Source organism: Ceratotherium simum, chromosome 12 (genome assembly GCF_057802395.1).
Source record: "Ceratotherium simum simum isolate JZ-2026a chromosome 12, ASM5780239v1, whole genome shotgun sequence".
In the NCBI taxonomy this organism is placed as follows: domain Eukaryota; kingdom Metazoa; phylum Chordata; class Mammalia; order Perissodactyla; family Rhinocerotidae; genus Ceratotherium; species Ceratotherium simum.
Window position 1 is genome coordinate 32,424,791 of NC_141911.1, and position 19,099 is coordinate 32,443,889.

At 40.3% G+C, this 19,099-nt stretch overlaps 2 protein-coding genes across 4 annotated transcripts in view; one reads left to right on the top strand and one right to left on the bottom strand.

Annotated features, from left to right (window-relative positions):
* The window catches only part of RNF175 (ring finger protein 175), a 47,336-nt gene extending 42,504 nt beyond the window's left edge, over window positions 1-4,832 (top strand). Inside the window, exons 9-10 of the mRNA XM_014780225.2 lie at window positions 2,068-2,169; window positions 4,469-4,832. Of these exons, the coding sequence (XP_014635711.2) occupies window positions 2,068-2,169; window positions 4,469-4,589 (223 nt within the window). The 3' untranslated portion in view covers window positions 4,590-4,832. The remainder of the gene's footprint in view (window positions 1-2,067; window positions 2,170-4,468) is intronic.
* A 3,194-nt stretch (window positions 4,833-8,026) lies between these two features.
* On the bottom strand, window positions 8,027-18,897 carry TLR2 (toll like receptor 2). Of its 3 annotated transcripts, none has more exons than XM_004420930.3 (3): window positions 18,764-18,897; window positions 12,011-12,102; window positions 8,027-11,227 (listed from the first exon to the last, which is right to left on the bottom strand). In XM_004420930.3, exon 3 carries the CDS (start codon window positions 11,209-11,211, stop codon window positions 8,857-8,859), a length of 2,355 nt encoding a protein of 784 aa, XP_004420987.1. In that variant the 5' UTR covers window positions 11,212-11,227; window positions 12,011-12,102; window positions 18,764-18,897; the 3' UTR covers window positions 8,027-8,856. The 3 variants fall into 3 exon arrangements, with proteins under 3 accessions (XP_004420987.1, XP_087293632.1, XP_087293633.1); XM_087437506.1 differs by lacking the exon at window positions 18,764-18,897 and adding an exon at window positions 12,198-15,017; XM_087437507.1 differs by lacking the exon at window positions 12,011-12,102.
* Window positions 18,898-19,099: the final 202 nt, after the last annotated feature.

Sequence of the window (19,099 nt, forward strand, 5' to 3'; positions counted from 1 at the left end):
CTAAATACAGGAAAAAAAGGCATTATTTAACTTTATTTTATAGTACAATATCAATTTTATAATATTGCTATACATTCAGTCACTTCAAAGCTCTGGCATTATGAGGTGGTCCAACTATCTGTCTTTTGCCTCTGAAGCCCACCTAACTCAGTAATACCCTAGATGTGCAGCACCGATGTTCAATTCTGTTTAGTCTGGACAGATTCCATTATTCAATCCTGAGAATAAAAAACTGGACCAAATGCATCTGAAATGTAATAGGAGCCCTTACTCCAACATTTAAGCCTTAACAACGATATCCCATATGGAATTCTATGGTGGTTTTTCAGTGTGATACTTTCCCAAAAAACTATCATTCTTAGTAGAAATTTTCCAAGTCTGGCCCTCGTTTTAAGTATGATTTACTTTTCAAATGTTGGAACAGAGCCCCTTCTGCCATTTGCAAGTGGAAATATTTTCTCTCTCCACCTTTAAAAGCCCTGAGGGATTGTTGTACATGTGTGCATATGTAATCTAAAATGTAGTCACCTTTAAATTTGCTTTGCAGGGAGTATTATTAATGGCCCATTTTAGCATGAGTCATATTAGCAAGGAGTGGGCAAGCATGAGTCATATTAACAAGGGGCAGGGGATTCTGAGCGTTGCTCTGCAGCAATTCTGCCAGCATAGAGGCTTTTTAGCATCAAGATTTTGAAGATGAAAGACAACATTAAAGAGGAGGTGGACATTTCAGTGCTGGCTCTATGACCTCTGAACTCTATACCTATCTGGATGATGGGGCCATACATCAGCCCTTTTGAATGAAGGGCTATATGGGTTTGGGTTCAAAATATTTGTTATAATATACCACTTGATGTCAACCCAAACATATCGCCAAAGTGACCCCAATTCCAAGAACATAAAATAGTGGAAACTCTTACTTGCAGACAGATCTAATATTGAGGAATTATATACATGGCCTTGACTTGTCTACACCTCCATGATCCTCTATTTGTTAGGGTGGGGACTTGTACATCATTGCTGTTCACGTGGGTGTATAGCAGGCCAGTCAGAAGATCATGTGATCTTGATCCAGAAAACCACATTGGGATCAATGACTGTAGAAATAAATCAATCAATAGGTTGGATCTCATTATAGTTAGTCATTTTTCCCATATCTACAATCTCGTAGAACCTGGGAGAATATATTTGCAAAGTAATGTTTTGAGTGCTTCATTCAAATATTTGTTCAATGAGTAGGTACTTAGGCGCTGCTTAAGGTGCTGAGCACAGAGATGAAGGAGATGTAGTCCCACAGGTGGCATATGGTCCAGGAGAGACACGTAAGTAGACAGAAAGGCAAGATACAGTGCGATATGTGCTCTAAAGGAGTAAGTCCCTGGTGTGTGGGAAAACATAGGGTTCACTCTCAACTTTGGGGGCAAAGGGTAAAACTTTCTGAACAAGGGGATGTATACAAATGAATTTGTAAATGCCTAGAGTTTCAGAAGTTTATTAGGTTTATATACTATTAAAAATAACTGGCTCCTTATCAGCAATAAAAAAAGTTAAGAAAAAATTTATGAAGCTAATAGAAATATTTGTAAGTTTATGACCACAAATAATTTAAACTTGTCTAAATGCCTAAGACAAGTCTGGTCACATAGTAGGTAATAAGTAATGCACGAAAAGTAGAATGGGGAAATGCTATGGAAAATGCACACTAAGTGAGGCAGGGAAATACAGTAATACATTTACATAAGATATTACTGTAAAAAAGCCCTTTCCCATTCTTTATCTAATTTTATTCTTACGAGAAGCAAGTGAGGCAAGAACAAGGCCAAGAAGCTAAGTAAACTCCTCAGGATCAGAGAGCTATTGCAGCCCTGGCTCCAAGCTCACAATCCTTGGGGGTTCCATTGTCCTACAGAATCTCCTTAAAAAAGTGATGTGCGCAATCAAGTCGTGACTGACAGCCATTCTCACCCTCCACTACTCCACCCTACAGATGGGATCACTTCCATTATGTCTTCATGAGGCAGACCTTGCCCTTTAATATCTAGAAGCTTCCCTAACAAGATGCCTAAGCTTTCATGAATTCTGCATCCGAGGTTGGTGTATTGTTGGTAAAAAGCAGACTTGCCCTTACTGCAAAGAGAAGGTTGATTTGAAGAGGATGATCAGTAACCCGTATCCTTTTTTTAACAAGTTTCAAAATATTATCTTAAATGGTGATGCTTTCTTCAATATAAAATTTCATTATCTTTGTTATAGTTATAACAGAAAACTTTCTGTTTTCCCTAACCACTTATTTCAAAGTGACTTACTGGTCTTTTTTCTCCCCTGTGTTACTATTCTGGTTAGGAACTTAAATGTCAAAAAAGATACTTTCTACTCTTTATATTCCATATGTTCCACTGTAAGAGCTTTAGTGGAGAGGGGACATTGCAGAAGACAGGTAAATATATGGAAGGATAAGATAGATGATAGATGGATAGATTAGATAGATAGATTAGATAGATAGACAGACAGACAGACAGATGAAGATAGGTAATTTGTAGATGACATGGGTGGGTAGATAGATAGATAGATTGGAATTGAAATTTTAAAAGCCCCAAATGTGAACAAGAGTACAGGAAAGTATTCTTAAGGTGTACCAAAATTTATTATTTCCAGAAATGAGTAGGGTTTTTTCCCCCTGGATTTTGGCTTTTTAAATTCTTTGCCATGCCTCATCTTTTCTTAGACTAAACCTTAGTGATAATAATATTGAAAGGAAGTGAAGACCTACAGACTTGGTCAGCTTATGGCAGCAACTAGGATTTTTATAGACACGAGGGATTCCCAACTGAATAAACCCAAGTCTCATTAAGACCACAGGAAGGTAATGTCCCCATCCAGGGCTGACTACAAAGACTTAGTCCTCAACCCCACTGGCCCAAGACCATAATGTATCTCTTCCAGGGGGGTAAATGGGATTAAAACATATCTCCCCTTAAGCAGAAGAGCATTGAGAGGTTGGCATTTGCCTGCCAAGTACTCTCTCTGCTCATTAGAGACAGCCTTTCAATACTTTCTGTGTCCCAGTCACCTAAATTTCACAGTGCCAAAGGAGTCACCTTGCTTGCTCTCTGCTCCCCCTACTCTTCACCAACCCTAAATGTACAGGTTTTTTTGTTTTTTTATTTTTGTTGTTTTTTTGGGGGTTTTTTTGGTGAGGAAGATTAGCTCTGAGCTAACATCTATTGCCAATACTCCTCTTTTTGCTGAGGAAGATTGGCCCTGGGCTAACATCCATGTTCATCTTTCTCTACTTTATATGTGGGACGCCTGCCATAGCATGGCTTGATAAGCGGTGTGTAGGTCCGCACCAGGGATCCGAACCTGTGAACCCTGGGCCACCGAAGCGGAGTGCGCGAACTTAACTACTATGCCACTGGGCCGGCCCGCCTAAATATACAGTTTTAATAATGGCTGTTGGCAGCAATGCCCCATCTCTGAGGACTGCAAATCAAGGGAAGACTTTAAGTAAGGCAGCAGAGGAGGCAGCATTGATGGGTCTTTGGGTCTCTGAGCCTTGCCATAGCAACAGAGAACACACTCCGAAGCCACCAGCGCCATCCACACACCTGGCCTTTCTTGGTGAGTCAGTGCAACTCAAGCACCACCGAGGCTAAAGGTGTGGGATGCTCCTTCCTCCTTCCCTCTCATCCACTCTCTGAGTTTCCCTTCAGAGGAGGGAGACTGAGGAGACTGAGTCCAGAACCGCTTTTGATTAATACTTTATAAAACTACAGTACATACATCTTTGTTATAACATTGGTGATAATATGATCATAAATGTCACCTTAAATGATCATTTAAATAACAAAAGAGAAATGATTTCTTTATATAGTCTTGAGAGAATAAACTTTTGAATATTACATGTACTCTTTTTACTGAGACTCAGAAGAAAAACACCACATGTGAAAAACCAGCCTTTATGTGTGTAACATGGCTACCAGAAATGCTATGTTTTAAGTCCCTTTAGCACAGTTTATCAAAGATACCAGGAAAAGGTACATCTTATCTGTGAACTCATGTTTTTCTTCTTAATAAATAATGAGTTTCCTCTGATGAGCTGACTACAGGAAAGCCCAGAGCTGTTTTTGCTCTCTTATAGCAGCTTCCATTATCCTCGGTTTTCCTACGTAGTCATTTCCCTCTTCCTCTTTCTTTTAGTATATGACCTCTGCTTTTTATTCTTGTTTTATAGTTTGAGATTTTATTGTAAATTGTTTCGATTTATTTTTGGAAATTAGGTGTAGTGTAAATAACAATGATAATCAAACACTATAAATATCACGCAAGGGGCTTTTAAATGAGCACACAGAATTAACAAGAAAGGAAATACCCACTCATGACATTGCATATTATATTTGCAAATGACATTTATGAATATTTCTGCTACTCGGCTGTGTATGGCACAACCTCCTTAACTGAGATTTAGCTGGGAGCGCACACACTTTTTGTATGGACAGATCCTGGATTGGCTTCGTTATTTGGTGGCCTGGCAACCCGTGGTGATAGGAATAGTTCAAGGCATTAACTATTCTCTAGGGCTGGAATAGTACAGCTGCCCTACCCCAGAAGCAACGTACTGCATGTTGAAATACTTTTAAATCCTTGATCCTACATTTAATATTGATATTCCTTTTTTAATTTTAGAGATGATCCCAAGAGTTTAGAGAACTGAATAAAATGTGGTTTCCTACATAAGCCAATTGGTCTATGTATAAAGAATTTAACGGGAAGCTGAACAACAGAATAAACAAAGCGTGCTTGCATGTTTCCCATTATGATTGTTTTCTAATCAATGCTTGCGACACATTTGTTACAGCCCACCATGGACGTCCCACCTCTAGGTTGGCTGACAATGATCTCATCTGTGAAGTGTTTCAGAGGTTTGCAAAGAACTTCTCACATACAACATGTAGTTGTAACTAATACGTTCTGATCAGTTCAACATCTTCAAAGTAGACAGAGTTGTTAAGTAATCGGTGGTTTAAGGATGGGTCCTTTCTACTCTTTGTGCTTGTCACCACGTGGCAGCTTTGGCACCACAAAGCCCTTCTGTATAGAGAGGATTACTCCCCAAACCTCTAGCATGAGATGCCACAGCCCACTCAATGGGCCAGAGCTACAGTGGGGTTCCTGGGCCTGCCAAATGCACTCAACCCATCCAAGGACTGCACTAAAGTGGAAAGAAGCACCCTCTTCTTTTGTGCTACTCTGTTCACACACGCACACACACATGCACATGCACTTATTGCCGTGCTCTGCTTTTACTCTCTTCAGAGCACTTATCAATACCTGAAATCATAGCATGGATTTGTTTGTTTATTGTTTGTCTTCCCCTCCGTGAAGGCAGAGAATATATCTGTTTTGTTCCCTACTGTATCTCCAGCACTTGGAGCAATGCCTGGTGCATAACAGTCATTCAATGAATATTTGCTGAAAGAATGAATTAATCCAGCAGGCGGGAACAAAATGAACAAAATAAGGAAGCACAGTCAGAAAGAATTAACCCAATAATGATATGTTGGACTCCCAAAATTAGTTCTGGGATTATTTTAAATTACTGGTCATTTGTTAAACAGCCAACACCATATACATAATGCCAGACTCTGCAATACTTGAAGACATTACATTTGTATGAAGTAGAAAGGAAACACCCTATTGTCAAAAATATTGGCAATGTGCTTAACTTAGTATTACTAAAGTTCCATCATAGTTGTAACAAAGAAAATTCACACTAAGATTTCTACCTGTTGGTAATTTTCCTTCTTGAAACTGCCCAATGCTTCCGTATTATGATTGGTTCATCATTCAGATTACTAGAAGATCTGACTCTGGTTTATTTCTCTACTCGGCAAACATTTCAAGAGTTCAATTCTTATTACATTACCAGGCAGGTGCGAGGGTTAAGGATATAAAACAAGACTCGACTTTATAGTCTATTGACAAATAAAAGACCTCATAGTTGGACAGAGTGCTAACTAAAAAGTTAGAGTTTATCTTATGTAAAAGAAGGAGTCCTTAAATTGACCTCTGATGTATTTGCCACTTACCTTTTATGAACAGCTGCATGAGGGTGGCTTTTAGAACGCTTTAGAACTCTGGGCAAGTAAACCAGTATGTATCTGCATGGAATTCTGAATGACCCTCAGAGTTCAGAAATGTTAGATAATAATAATCAAACAATCTAAGAAAAAAATAAAGATGCTATTTTCTTTATACAGTTTAAGTATTTAAAATCTAACCCCAATTTTGTGAATATATATATATATATATATATGTATGTATTGCAGAGCTATATAGTACATAGTTGCCAGTGGTTATCCCAAGGTGAAGGGTTAAGAGCTGATTCCTATTTTCCTTTATATGTTTTCATCTCTTCCAAAATTTCTAGTGAACATGTTTAACATTTGCAATGAGAAAAATAAAGTCTATTTTTAAAGATTTTATTTATTTATTTATTTCCCCCAAAGCCCCAGTAGATAGTTGTATGTCATAGCTGCACATCTTCTAGTTGCTGTATGTGGGACACGGCCTCAGCATGGCCGGAGAAGCGGCGCCTCGGTGCACGCCCGGGATCCGAACCCGGGCCCCCAGCAGCGGAGCACACGCACTCAACCGCCAAGCCACGGGGCCGGCCCTAAAGTCTATTTTTAAAATATTACTTTAAATCTATCAATTAACTATGAAGTTCTTTCTATTGCTGTCTAAATTTTTTAATTTGGAAGTTTTGTTTTTTTTATTACGGTCCCATTGGTTTATGACATTATATAAATTTCAGGTGTACATCATTATATTTCAACTTCTGTACAGACCACATCGTGTTCACCACCAGAAGTCTAGTCGCCATCCATCGCTGTACACATGTGCCCCTTTCCTCCTTTCCCCCTCCCTCTGCTCCCTTCCCCTCTAGCTGTTTAAATTATCGAAATTAAATCTACAGATCAAGTCCATATTAAATTTATCTGGTTCTCATGATAATTAACATTTGCTTAATGTAGGAAATAGAGAAGTAAAGCAAAAAAGTCCATTATCGTGTTTGGTTTCTGTGGCATCTCCTCAAGTTTCCTTCTCCTGAACTTGCCTGTTTTTTTCTTAGGCTGGCTACTGTTTCCTCCATAACACTCTCCCAGGAGTTTGTATGAGAGAGAAGAAACACTATGTGAGTTTCCCAAGGACTAAAGCCTGTGATGCACTTAATGAACTTACTGCTTTGGGATATTCTTCTGCAAACAACAGGGTCCCTTATATCCTTGCTAGTACCCATAATAGAAAAATACCCATCTACAAGCCATAATATATAAGGAGACACATCACTTCTTGGAAAATAATAATAGCAGCTAACAACTACTACAGGCATCTCTGTCACCCCGTGCAAGCGCCCCACAGTCTCCATTCTCATAGGCGTGCGCCTCTTGCCCTCCTCACCCCTCCAGGGGGAATGGTAACCAAGGGGTGTGCACTCAGTGGTTTACTTACATTACTGTACATAATATCTACATCATACCCTATGATGTAGATATTATTATACCTATCTTAAGGACAGGAAAATAGCTGGGATCAGGTTAAGTGACTTGCCCAAAGATACACATCTACTAACCCAGGTCTTTCTGACTCCAGAGCCCAATTAACCAACAAACGCAGTTCTGGCTGAGAATTGACCAGGGTCAGAGGAGGTTCATTTCCTTTCACTTGTGGTTCTCGGTTTAAGAAGAAAGTTGCACCAATCAGTAAATAGCTCTTAGCTTTTAAATGTAATGCATTCATTGCATTAAATTTAATGTATTATTAAATCTAGATTATAAAAGTTAACATATGGAAGTAGTAGCTATCTTTTGAATTATTGTGTATCAAATATTTTTTGAGTCATTATGAGGAACCCATAGGTATATACTTGTTTAAAAATCTGTTTAGCTTACATGTATTTTTATAAATTTTCAGAAGAAAAAGAAAAGGAAGACTTTTTTAGAATCAGAAAAAAGACTTTTCAAGGAAGAAAAAAGCAACATGATGCAAGGGTAACAGACAGGAAGACAGGAACCAAGAGCCAAAATAACCAGATGCTAATTAGAACTTCCCATGTAGTTAAAGGATGAAGGAGGCTCAGACTCAGGGATATGGGACGCTTCTTTCAATTTCTTCTAAATTGAGTATTTTATTAACATCCCTGGTTTCATTTTCATGGATAGACATAATTAACTGTATCTTGTGTTATGTACCCTCTCTCAAGTAACTATGGCCAGAGAAACCTATCAAGTACTCAGAAAGACCCAGTCCACCCTCTAGGTCTTCTGTATCTTGTAAAGTTTAATGGGGACACACAACACTTTTTTCTAGGAATAACAACAAGTTTGGCTGAGTGACCCAAACATTTTGCCTTGCTGCTCTTGAGAGCAGCAGTCACACACAGCTAGGTGGGATGGAGAATGCCATCTATAGACACGGATGCATCTCCTTGCAGAAAGCTGACGGACACATTCATCTGAAATCTTCTGATCATTTGTGCTATTTCCTAATGAACTAAGGCAATTGCTACAGATAACTAAGATATCAATCATGGACTTAGATCTTGATTATCTCATAGGATAAAGAAAAATCAAAAACCATTTTTTTTCCAATCTGGTAGCAGTTTTTATAAAACAGCACTCTAGACCAAATTTGAACAGTTTCAGTAGTTTTAGTAAGCAAAGCCTCAAATGGCAGTACATTCATGTGGTTTACATATAATTGTGTCAGAATGGGCTTAGTTACAACTAGTGATATGAAGACCACCACCAGACCAAGACTGGCCTTTACAAGACTGGCCTTTACTGAAGGAACCTAGGACTTGATGGCAGCTCTCAAATTTAACCAAAACCCTTCCTGCTGAGCTTCATCAGTGGGCCACTCCAGGTAGGTCTTGGTGTTCATTATCTTCCGCAGCTTACAGAAACGCTGGGGAATGGCCTTTTTCTCAATGGGCTCCAGAAGAACGAGAATGGCAGCATCATTGTTCTCATCAAAGAGACGAAAATGGGAGAAGTCCAGTTCGTACTTACACCACTCACTCTTCACAAAGTTTTCAGAAAGCACAAAGATCGTTTTGTGGCTCTTTTCGATGGAGTCAATGATATTGTCAATAATCCATTTGCCAGGAATAAAGTCCCGCTTGTGAAGACACAACTTAAAGGGAGGGTTGAAGTGCTCCAGCTCCTGGACCAGGAGGTTCTCCACCCAGTAGGAATCCCGTTCACTATAAGACACAAAAGCGTCATAACAGATTTCCCTTTGGGGAGCTTTCCTGGGCTTCCTCTTGGCCTGGAGCCAGGCCCACATCATTTTCATGTACCACAGGCCATGGAAATGGTGGCACAGAACCCCAGTGAGCAGGATCAACAGGAAAAGGGCACAGCACACGGCAGACACCAGAGCTGTCCTGTGGCATTCAGAGACCGAGAGACGAGTGTCCCGAACCCGCTGGCCCCGCACGTGGGATGGAGAGTCACACAGGTAGTTTTCTGGCCAGTCGATCAGGATCTGGTCCAGTGCTTGCTCCTTCTGAGTGAAAGACAGGAATTCACAGGAGCAAATGAAATTGTTGCCGCCAGCTTCCAAAGTCTTCAGTTTCTGAAAAGAATCAAGTTGCTCCTTAGAGAAAGTATTTATTGTATTTCTGCTGATTCTCATGACTAGTAACATGGGTAAGGAGGAGGCATCTGGTAGAGTCTTCAGCTTATTTCTGGAAATATAAAGTTCTTTGAGTTGTGGCAAAAACAAAGAAAATGAATTGAGATTGTTATTGCTAATATCTAAAACTTCCAGTGTCTGGGGAACGCATTGGGTTAAACGATTTAGTCTTGTGCTGGATAAGTTCAAATATTTCATCTTTTCCGGCCACTGACAAGTTTCAGGCATAGGATGAAAACTATTCTTGCTGATGTCAAGCTTAGTCAGGTTTTTCAGAGTAAGCAAAGTTTCTCCAGTTTTTCCTAACGATGTCAAATGATTTTGCCTTAAAATTAAGGTTTGTAGGGAGGGCCAAGCATGCTCACAGGCTGAGTTTTTCAAGTATTCCTCAACCATTAAATTGTCACTGAGATCCAAATATTCTAATGATTTTAAATGTTGTGAAAGTGAACAAGGAACCAGGAAAACCTTACTGTTTTCTATTATGATTCTTTTAACTCTTCCTGTAAGTGAATAAATAGTACTCAGATCATAAAATAAGTAAAACTTTGGAATACGCAATTTCCGTATTGTTAGTGTCTCTAACCTACCTAGATTTTTAATTTTGTCCCTATCGGGTATCCTAAAATTACCAAGTCCGTTAAGGGTACAGTCATCAAACTCTAATTCGAACTCTCCAGAAACGTAATTCAACAGTTTCACAACTTCATTAAAACTTTCATCAGTGATTTCCACATTTCTAAATGTGAACTTTTTAATCAATGTATTGGTTTCATCGTCAGGTACTTCTGCAAAACGGAAAGTGTTTAAATGAGTATCTCTCAGTTCCAAATATTCCGAGGAACTTAAAAGATCTAGAAAAATCTCTGGTAGTAAAACAGGCTGCTTCATACGAAGGATCAGATGACTGATGTTCTGAATTGTCTTCAAACTCTTGGGCTCATACCGCTGGAGATTTGAAGCATCAATTTCAAGTTCCTCAAGAAAAGTTAGCCCAGCAAAATCCTTTTCCTGAATCTCAGTGAAGTCAGGATGTCCTACTTTCAGGATTCGCAAATTCGTGAGGTGAGAAAAAAGAGATGTTTCCCCAAGTATTCTGTAGGCATTTCCCAGTAAGTTTAAGAATTTCAAAGAAGAAAGGGACCTGAACCAGGAGGAGGATAAATTAGATAAGCGATTATAGGATAAGTCCAAATGTTCGAGACTCCCCAGGGAGAAAAAAGAGTCATCCTCTATTGTGTTAATTTCATTGGCCCCCAGCCTCAGGGCCTTGAGGTTCACACACCTCCGCAGGTCACTGTTCCCAACATGGGCGATCCTGTTGTTGGACAGGTCAAGACTTTTCACAGCTGCCGTGAGCCCTGAGGGGATGGAGTTTAAAGATCTGGAGCGGCCATCGCAGATACCAGTGGGGTCACAAGACAGAGAATGAGGCTGACCAGCGGCCCCTTCCTTGAAGAAGCTGATTACGGCCCCCAAAACCCACACTGTCCACAAAGCATGCAGCATTGTCCAGTGATTCAACCTACAAATAAAAGAGGGTCAAATGAGTGATTGTGTTTGACAACATATCGTAATTCCAGTTCTTGAGAAATGTGTTGTAAGGCGTAACACAAACACACACACACACACACAGAGCTACCAGGAAATAACAGAGAGGCACATGAAATGTATGAATGGGGATAAAAAATGAATTCCCTGACGCATCCAACAACACTAACACAGATAGACTGTACTGTACAATGACTTAAAAGCACAATACCATCTGAGAGTACAGAGTGGGACTCAATAAACATGGGTTGAAAGAATGAGTGAATGAATGAATGGAGGAATGAACAAGCAAGCATTTTAAGAAATGGGCTAGGCTTAACCATACGGATTTACAATCACCTATATCTGCACTTCACACCGTTTTATATTTAAGCATGCCTCTTCCCTGCCTCAGTGCCTCCCAGGAGTAGGAGATCTCACAAAGCCAAACCACAGCTCTCATTGGATAACTATTCACTGAATGCAGCTCCAGGAGTAGCATGCTTTTTGACCAAAAGAAAAAGGTCCCATTTTCCTCAACCCTGTCTGGCACCTACTACTAGCAGGCAGGCCCATGCAGAGCAAGGTGGTTTGCTGGGCTGAGGAACAATCAGGCCATCAGAACCTTCTCTTCTTGCAGAGGTGTGCGTGCAGAAAGCAGTGCTTTAGTCTGGATGGGGCTGTTCCGATACACGTGGGGGAAATAAAGCTGTCTGCACACTCTCCACAACTGCCAGTTTCCTTTCAACCATGAATCCAACACTTGCTCTCTGCCCACCTTCTGGGCCCTTTATCCTTCTTTGGCTCTATTCAGCGCTCTCGTTCTTTGCATCTGTCCTCCTTTGTCTGTATTTGTTCACTGCATTAACTCTACAAAAAAAAAAAAAAATTGTATTAATTTAATCCAAGAATGCCACTGCTTTGCATCCCCTCCTGTCGAATTTTTTAGATAAATGTGGTCATACCATGCATATTTCTTCTGGATTTTCATTTCTCATCTAAAACTATAGCCTGACATCTTTCTTATGTCAAGTATATAGAGACATTTCTGGTTTTTTCTCCAACAGATCACAGCGTTTCATAGTAGGGATACACCATAATTTGCGTTCCCATCAGCACTGCAGGAGAGTTCCAGTTCCTCTACAACTTGCCATCATTTTGCGCTGCCAGTCTTTTTAATTTCAGCTGTTCTGGTAGGTAGGTCCTGGTATCTCACTGTAGTCTGGATTCCATTTCCTAGACTAATAATGGGTCTGAACACCTCTGCATATGATCCTTTGGAAATCCTCATTTATAAGGTGCCTGTTTCAGCCTCTGGCCCATTGTTTTCTATTGGGTTGTCCTTATTATAATTATTAAATTATAGGGGCTCTTTATATACTCTGTAAATGGAAGATATATGTGTTACAAATATCTTCTTCCACTCTGTGGTTTGCCTTTTCACTTTCTTAGTGGAATCTTTTGATGAACAGATGTCATTAAATTTTCTATTTTGTTTTGTCATAGTGATTTTTGTGGCCTGTTTAAAAAATCTTTCCTACATTATCATGAAGATATTCTCTTTATTATTTTCCAAAATCTTTATTGCTTTGCCTTTCACTTTTAGGCGTATAATCTGCCTGGGATTAATATTTGAGGTAGCACACAGGATTCATTTTTTTTTTTCAATATGGATATTCAATTGACTCAGCACCATTTTTAAAAAGATCATTTCAAGGAAACAATCCACAATATTACCTTTGCCAACAGTCACATGTCCTCATAGGGGTGGGTCTGTTTAAGTGCTCTCTATTCTGATCCAATGTCTATTTCTCTATCCTTGTATTGGTAGTATGCTATATTAAATATACAACATATCTTAATATCCAGGAGAGCAAGTCCTTCCTTCTTGTTTTTCTTCTTCAAGTGAGTCTTGGTTAATCTTGGCCCTTTGCATATTCTTATAAACTGCAGAACCAATTTATCAGTTTCAAAAACAAAACCTGTTTATTTTAATTGGCAATGTCATGAATCTGTAGATCAATTTGGGAATTACTGACATCATTACAATGTTGAATCTTCCAATCCATGAGCATGCTCTATCTTTCCACTTATTTAGGTCTTCTTTAATTTATCACAATAATATCCACGGTTTTCTGCATAGAAGTCTTGAGCATACTTTGTGTGATTTATTCCTAGGCATCTGATACTTGCGAAGCTTTGAAAATAGTATTACCTACTTATATGTGGCATATACATATATATGTAGAAATTCAATTAAATTTTATATATTTACCATGCACTGAGCAACCCTGCAAATTTAGTAATTCCACAGTTTGTAGATTCTTTTTTATTTTCTATGTAGACGGTCAGATCACCCAGATATAATAATGGTTTTATTTCTTTTTTCCAATCTTTATACCTTTATTTCATTTTCTTGATTACTGAATGTGAACTTCATCAAATTCTTTTTTTCTTCCTATATCTACTGAGATAATAAATGAATTTCCTCCTTTTCTTTTTTAATAAATACTGGTGATTACATTAATCAATTTTAGTGTTAAGACAATCTTGCCTTGTTAGAATAAACTCAAGTTAGTCTGGAAGTATTATCCTTTTTATATATTGCTGGATTTTATTTACTAATATTTTGTTTAGAATTTTTGCATCTATATTCAGAAGTAAAATTGCCCTATAAATTTCCTTTCCTTTCCTTTCCTTTGGTACAGAATTCACCAATGCTGTCTTCTGAGTCTGCCATTTTTGTTGTTGTTATTTGTTCGTTTATTTTGTTTTTGTCAAATACATTAAATTTATTTAACAGCTATGGAACTATTCAGATTTTCTTATTCTTCTTCTTTTGGTAAGTTGTGTTTTTCAAGAAATTTATCATTTACTTTTAAATTTTCAAATTTTTTGACACACTTATAATATCCTCTTATTATGTTAATGTCTGCAGGATCTATAGTGAGGTCCCCTATTTTATTCCTTAGATGAGTTGTTCGTGCCCGCTTTTTTTCTTGATTGTCTTGCCAAAGGTTTATCATTTTTATTAGCGTTTTCAAAAACTCTTCTCACTTTATAGAATTTTTTATTTCATTAATTTCTATTCTTATATTACTATTTCCTTCCTTTTGCTTTCTCTAGATTTATTTTACTGTTCTTATTCTAATTTCTTGAGGTAGATGTTTGCTCATTAATTTTCTGCCATTCGTCATTTCTAATATATCCATTTAAGGTCATAAATTTTCATCTAAGCATTAGTTTTGCTATATCTTCCATGTCTCTTTCTCTTCTGTTCTTTTCGTACTTTTTTCTCTTCACATTTCAGTCTAGATATTTTCTTCTGATCTATTTTCCAGTTTATTATTCTTTCTTCAGCTGTGTTTAGTCTAGCTGTGTTAAATCCATCCACTGCTTTTACATTTTTTTGGTTATTGTCACTTTCATCTGTATAATTTATAGTTGGTTCTTTTTCACAACTGCTCTGTCATTTTTTATAACTTCCAATTCTCTGCCAAAATTTTCCATCTTGTCTTTTCTCACCTTGAACACAGTAAGCATGTTCTGATAGGCTGCACAGCACTTTTGACACCCTTGAAGGACAGGGAGATAAAAGTTAAGGTCTGGGGCAGTGATGGATGGGACAGGTAAGGCTGAACTAGAAGAAAACAAGTCTTCACACAGCTTTGATTTATCTGGATGGCTCAGACAGTCCCAGTCTCTGTAAATGGATTAAGATGATTTCTGGAATGCTGGTACTCATGGGTACCTGCAGAAGGAAAGGAAAATTTTCTCTAGAAGAAGATAGCATAATCCTAGGCCTCAAATTTCCTTCTACAAACAGTTTTTCAAATACAATGTCCAGTACAAAATAAAAAAAACAATCAGGTACTAAACGAAGCAAGATAATAAGTATGAGGAGCAGAAACAGCTGACACTAGAAACTAACCCATAGAGGCTAGAGCTCTAATATTGTACCTACCTCTAAAATCGACAGGGTTAAGACGAGATGCTTATTACTATCCAGTACTATAGCTATCCCATTGTCTTTCTGCTTAATCAGTTATTGAAAAAAAACCCTCTTAGTATAATTGCACTGGGCAAACAAAATTCATTTGATTTTTTCCATTCTGTAATAAATAGCACAAATCTTAAGAAATCTATATCAGTTTTTAGCTAAGCTTTAGATTAAATACCTTTTTTTCTAATTTGTCCTAGTCTTTTCTCTTTAAAACGTAAAATTTATGAGAGCAGAGATCTTGAGCTATTTCATACAAATATTATATGGTACCTATTGCAATGTGGGTTTTCAACAAATAATAATTATTGATGATGCTAAAACTATGGTTAACAACTTGACACTTAAGATCAGAATTACTTCTCTCTCCACCCATTTCCCCACCACATTGCAGCACAGGGCCAAGAACCTCTCATTGTAAGACACTGAGAAATGGAAGGGCAATGGCTAAAGTTAGACTGAATAGAGTCAAATCTAATGAGGGTTGTGGGGTGGGACAAAGTATAAAAATTGTCTACTTAAAGAATTCAGAAAGTTGACAGAGTGGTAAGGAATTATTGGTCCAAGACCCCAGAAAGGATGGAAGTCTGAGAAATAAGCCTGGTATTACAGGCAACTTATGCTGTGGACATCTGCTGATCCAGGATACACAGGAAGTTGAAGCTACAGTGAAACCATGACCAGATACCCACTTTAGGGCTAGGGCTGTAATGCCTGGGTGAAGCATGAAAGGAGAAGGGACTCATGGTCCAGTGCATGGCAGAGAACTGAAAGTGGACTCTCCATAAAGCCATCTGCAGGGAAAAGGTTACACCTTATGTGAATAGGAACCTAAAAAATCTCTGCCCTCTGGCCCAGGGTCTCAACCTGCCTGGAAGGAAGCCTATGAGAAATCTCCTATAAGAAATTAGAACCCCAGGCCTGCCACATATGCTGGTGTGGATCCAAATATTAAAAGGTATAATAAACTAAGATTTTTTCAGAATTGAAGAAAAACATAAGTCCCCAAATTATAAATGCACATTGAATCCCAAACAAAAAAAGATTAAAAATTCCTCACCCAGCCAAAAAACAATGAAATAATATCCTCAAAGGGCTGAGAAAACATATCTGTCAATCTAAATGTCTATACCCATTTAAATTATCATTCAGGAGTAAAGGTGAGATAGACATTTGCAGACATTCAAAAACTAAAAAGAATTTTTATCCATAGACTCTCATTGAAAGAAGTACCCAAAAACATATGTTCTTTGGCAATCTGGAAAATGAACCTGGTAAGAGGAGGCAGCAAGCAGCAACAATTGAATTGTTTAAATGTAATAACAGATAAGAAAGAAGACAGCACTCAAAAACTCAGATGTGGCTTTTCAATATGAGGGAATAGTACTGTAAACTCTAAATTATATCGTGGGGAAAAAAACCATAATTTTGACAAGCAAGCCTACTATTTGGAAGGAGTAAATACAACTTATATTTATTAAAAGATATGAGGAGGTCACATCCAGGATGTCATACACAATAAATCATGTCCAATCACTAAAATCAAAACAAGATATTTAACCAACAAAGCCAAATTCTTTTTTTTTTTTTTTGCCTTGGGCAGATCACTTCTCATCTCTGAATCTGACTTCCCTCAGTTGCAACATGATTTCTTCATTTCTGAGGCCCTTCCTCATTTAAGGAGTTTATATCTAAAGGGTCTAACTTTGGAGATAGTTCTAGCAGCTGACCCATAATTCTGACCCATTATTACTCTTTGTGTTGCTTTTAACTTTCATCCTTCCCAAAAACAAATTAAATTACCTGCTTCGGAGTATTAAAAGCACTCAGCTATTGGATGGCTACCCCAGAAAAAAATCTTCTCTGCCTCACTCTGCAGAAAGTACAGATAGTGGATTCTTGTATATGCCTTTCCAGAGGGGTGTGTTTCCTGGGTGTTCACTGCTGAAGGGATATTTCTATGGAGGACCCTATAGGGTTGCGAAAGAAAGATGGGTGGCAGAGGGAAGCTGGTGGGAGAAATCAGTATTCCCTTAAATGAAGAGCTCTTGCTGTCTCTAGGACCACTACCGGTTCATGTGCAATTCTGAGCTATCTTATTTTATTTTTTAATTTTTATTAAATTTAAACTAAAAAAAAAAAAAGAGTTCACCCATTTCTCCCACCCTTTAGCCACCGCCTCTTGCAACTTCTTGCAAGATATTTAACCAACCAAGCCAAATTCTTAAATAAAATAACGCAAAAAATTAACTGATAGCTTAGAAACTTCCAAAACATGCTGTCAACTTCTGGCAATTTTGATAAAATGGGTACATTATAAAAAGTTGAAAGATGCAAATGTCCTCTGCTTACAACAGGAAGAAACAAAATACTGGTGAATAAGTCACTTTCAAAAAGGGTGTTTGCCATTTCCTTTTTCTGATCTCTACTTTCAAATCAGGCCGCCCTATCGACCAGTTGCTTTTCGATTAAGATCTGAGTTAGTAACAGTGAAGACAAGACCTTCTGTAAAATTAAAATCATCTCAGTTTACAATCGGAACAATGCACCCCCACCCCCCGCCTTTTTCAAACAGAAAAACGCTATCTTGGCTTGTATTTAAGTTCTAAACACAAGTTCTCATTTATAGAAGTTGAAGCTATAAGGTGAACTTGAGAGCATTCTTATTTAAAGAACTCGTCTCTGCTTAAATGCTTGAAGTTATTTTCCAACCAGAGACATAACTCAGAGATATTCTAAGGATGAAGGAACGTGGAGCGCGCCCCGGTGCAGAGGCCAGCGCCGGGTGAGGGAGCTCGAGTCCTGGGCAGCTCCCGAGTCCTGAACCTTTCCCACTTCTGAGCCAGGGTGACCGAAACCCCACCTTTCGAAGCTGGGTCCTAGCGGTAACCGGCAAGCGCAGACGCACCCCCAGCAGGACGCACGTGTTCAACCTTGAACACCTTTACCTGATCCCTGTCACCTGCGCTCGGAGTGAAGGGGGCCCAGGCGGCGGGGAGGACGCTCAGAGCCGCCGGCGGGAGGGTGGCCCTTCGGAGAACCCTGGTGGCCCGAGGACAGGGCCGGGGTCACCACCCACCTCGGTCTCCCCGGGGACATGGCCCGCTGCAGCGTGGAGCCCAGCGGAAACTCCACGCAGCGACCCCCAGGGCCCTCCGAGGCTGGAAGGGCGCTCGGCCGCGCCGCGGACCATGGGCACCGGGACGCTCAGGGGCTGGGCGTCTCTCTGCCGTGTTCGGGTCCCTTTCCGGGTGGCCCCCGCTCCTCCCGTGGGCTGACCTCAGCGCGGCCTCCGCGTGTCCACATTCCCGCGCAGGGCGGCGCAGACCGGGCGGCGGGAGCGTGGACGTCCCCGAGGGCCGGGTGCTCTCCCCGCCCGCGCCCGCGCCCGCGCCGCCTCCGCCGGGACCCGAGCCGCACCGCAGCGGGATCCGCGGCGCGCCTGCTGGCCCCACCCGGGGAAGGGCTGGGTGCGAGGACCCCCGCGGAGCGCGCTCTCGGGCCCGGCGCCGGCGGGAAAGGCCGACGTACCTGGGAGCCGGCGGAGCCGCCGCCAGACCTTCTTGCCGCCTCCAGACTGGACGCGCCCAGCCGAGGGAGAGTCACGGGGAGAGCGCGCGCGCCGGGGCGCCCCGGGCTCCCGGGCTACGGGGCCCGCCCATCGCGCAGCGCAGGCGATGCCCGAGCGCGGTCTCCACGCCCGGCGGCTGTGGCCCGGGGCCGCCAAGGCCGCCCTTCCCCGCAGGCTCCGTCAGGTGACTGTGACTGAGGTCGCAGCTGGTGGGAGGCGGGCCCGCGTCAGCGCTCTTGGGTCCTGGCCCGACCGCCGCCTCGTGCCGGCCCGGGTGGGAGGAGGGCGCTGGGGGC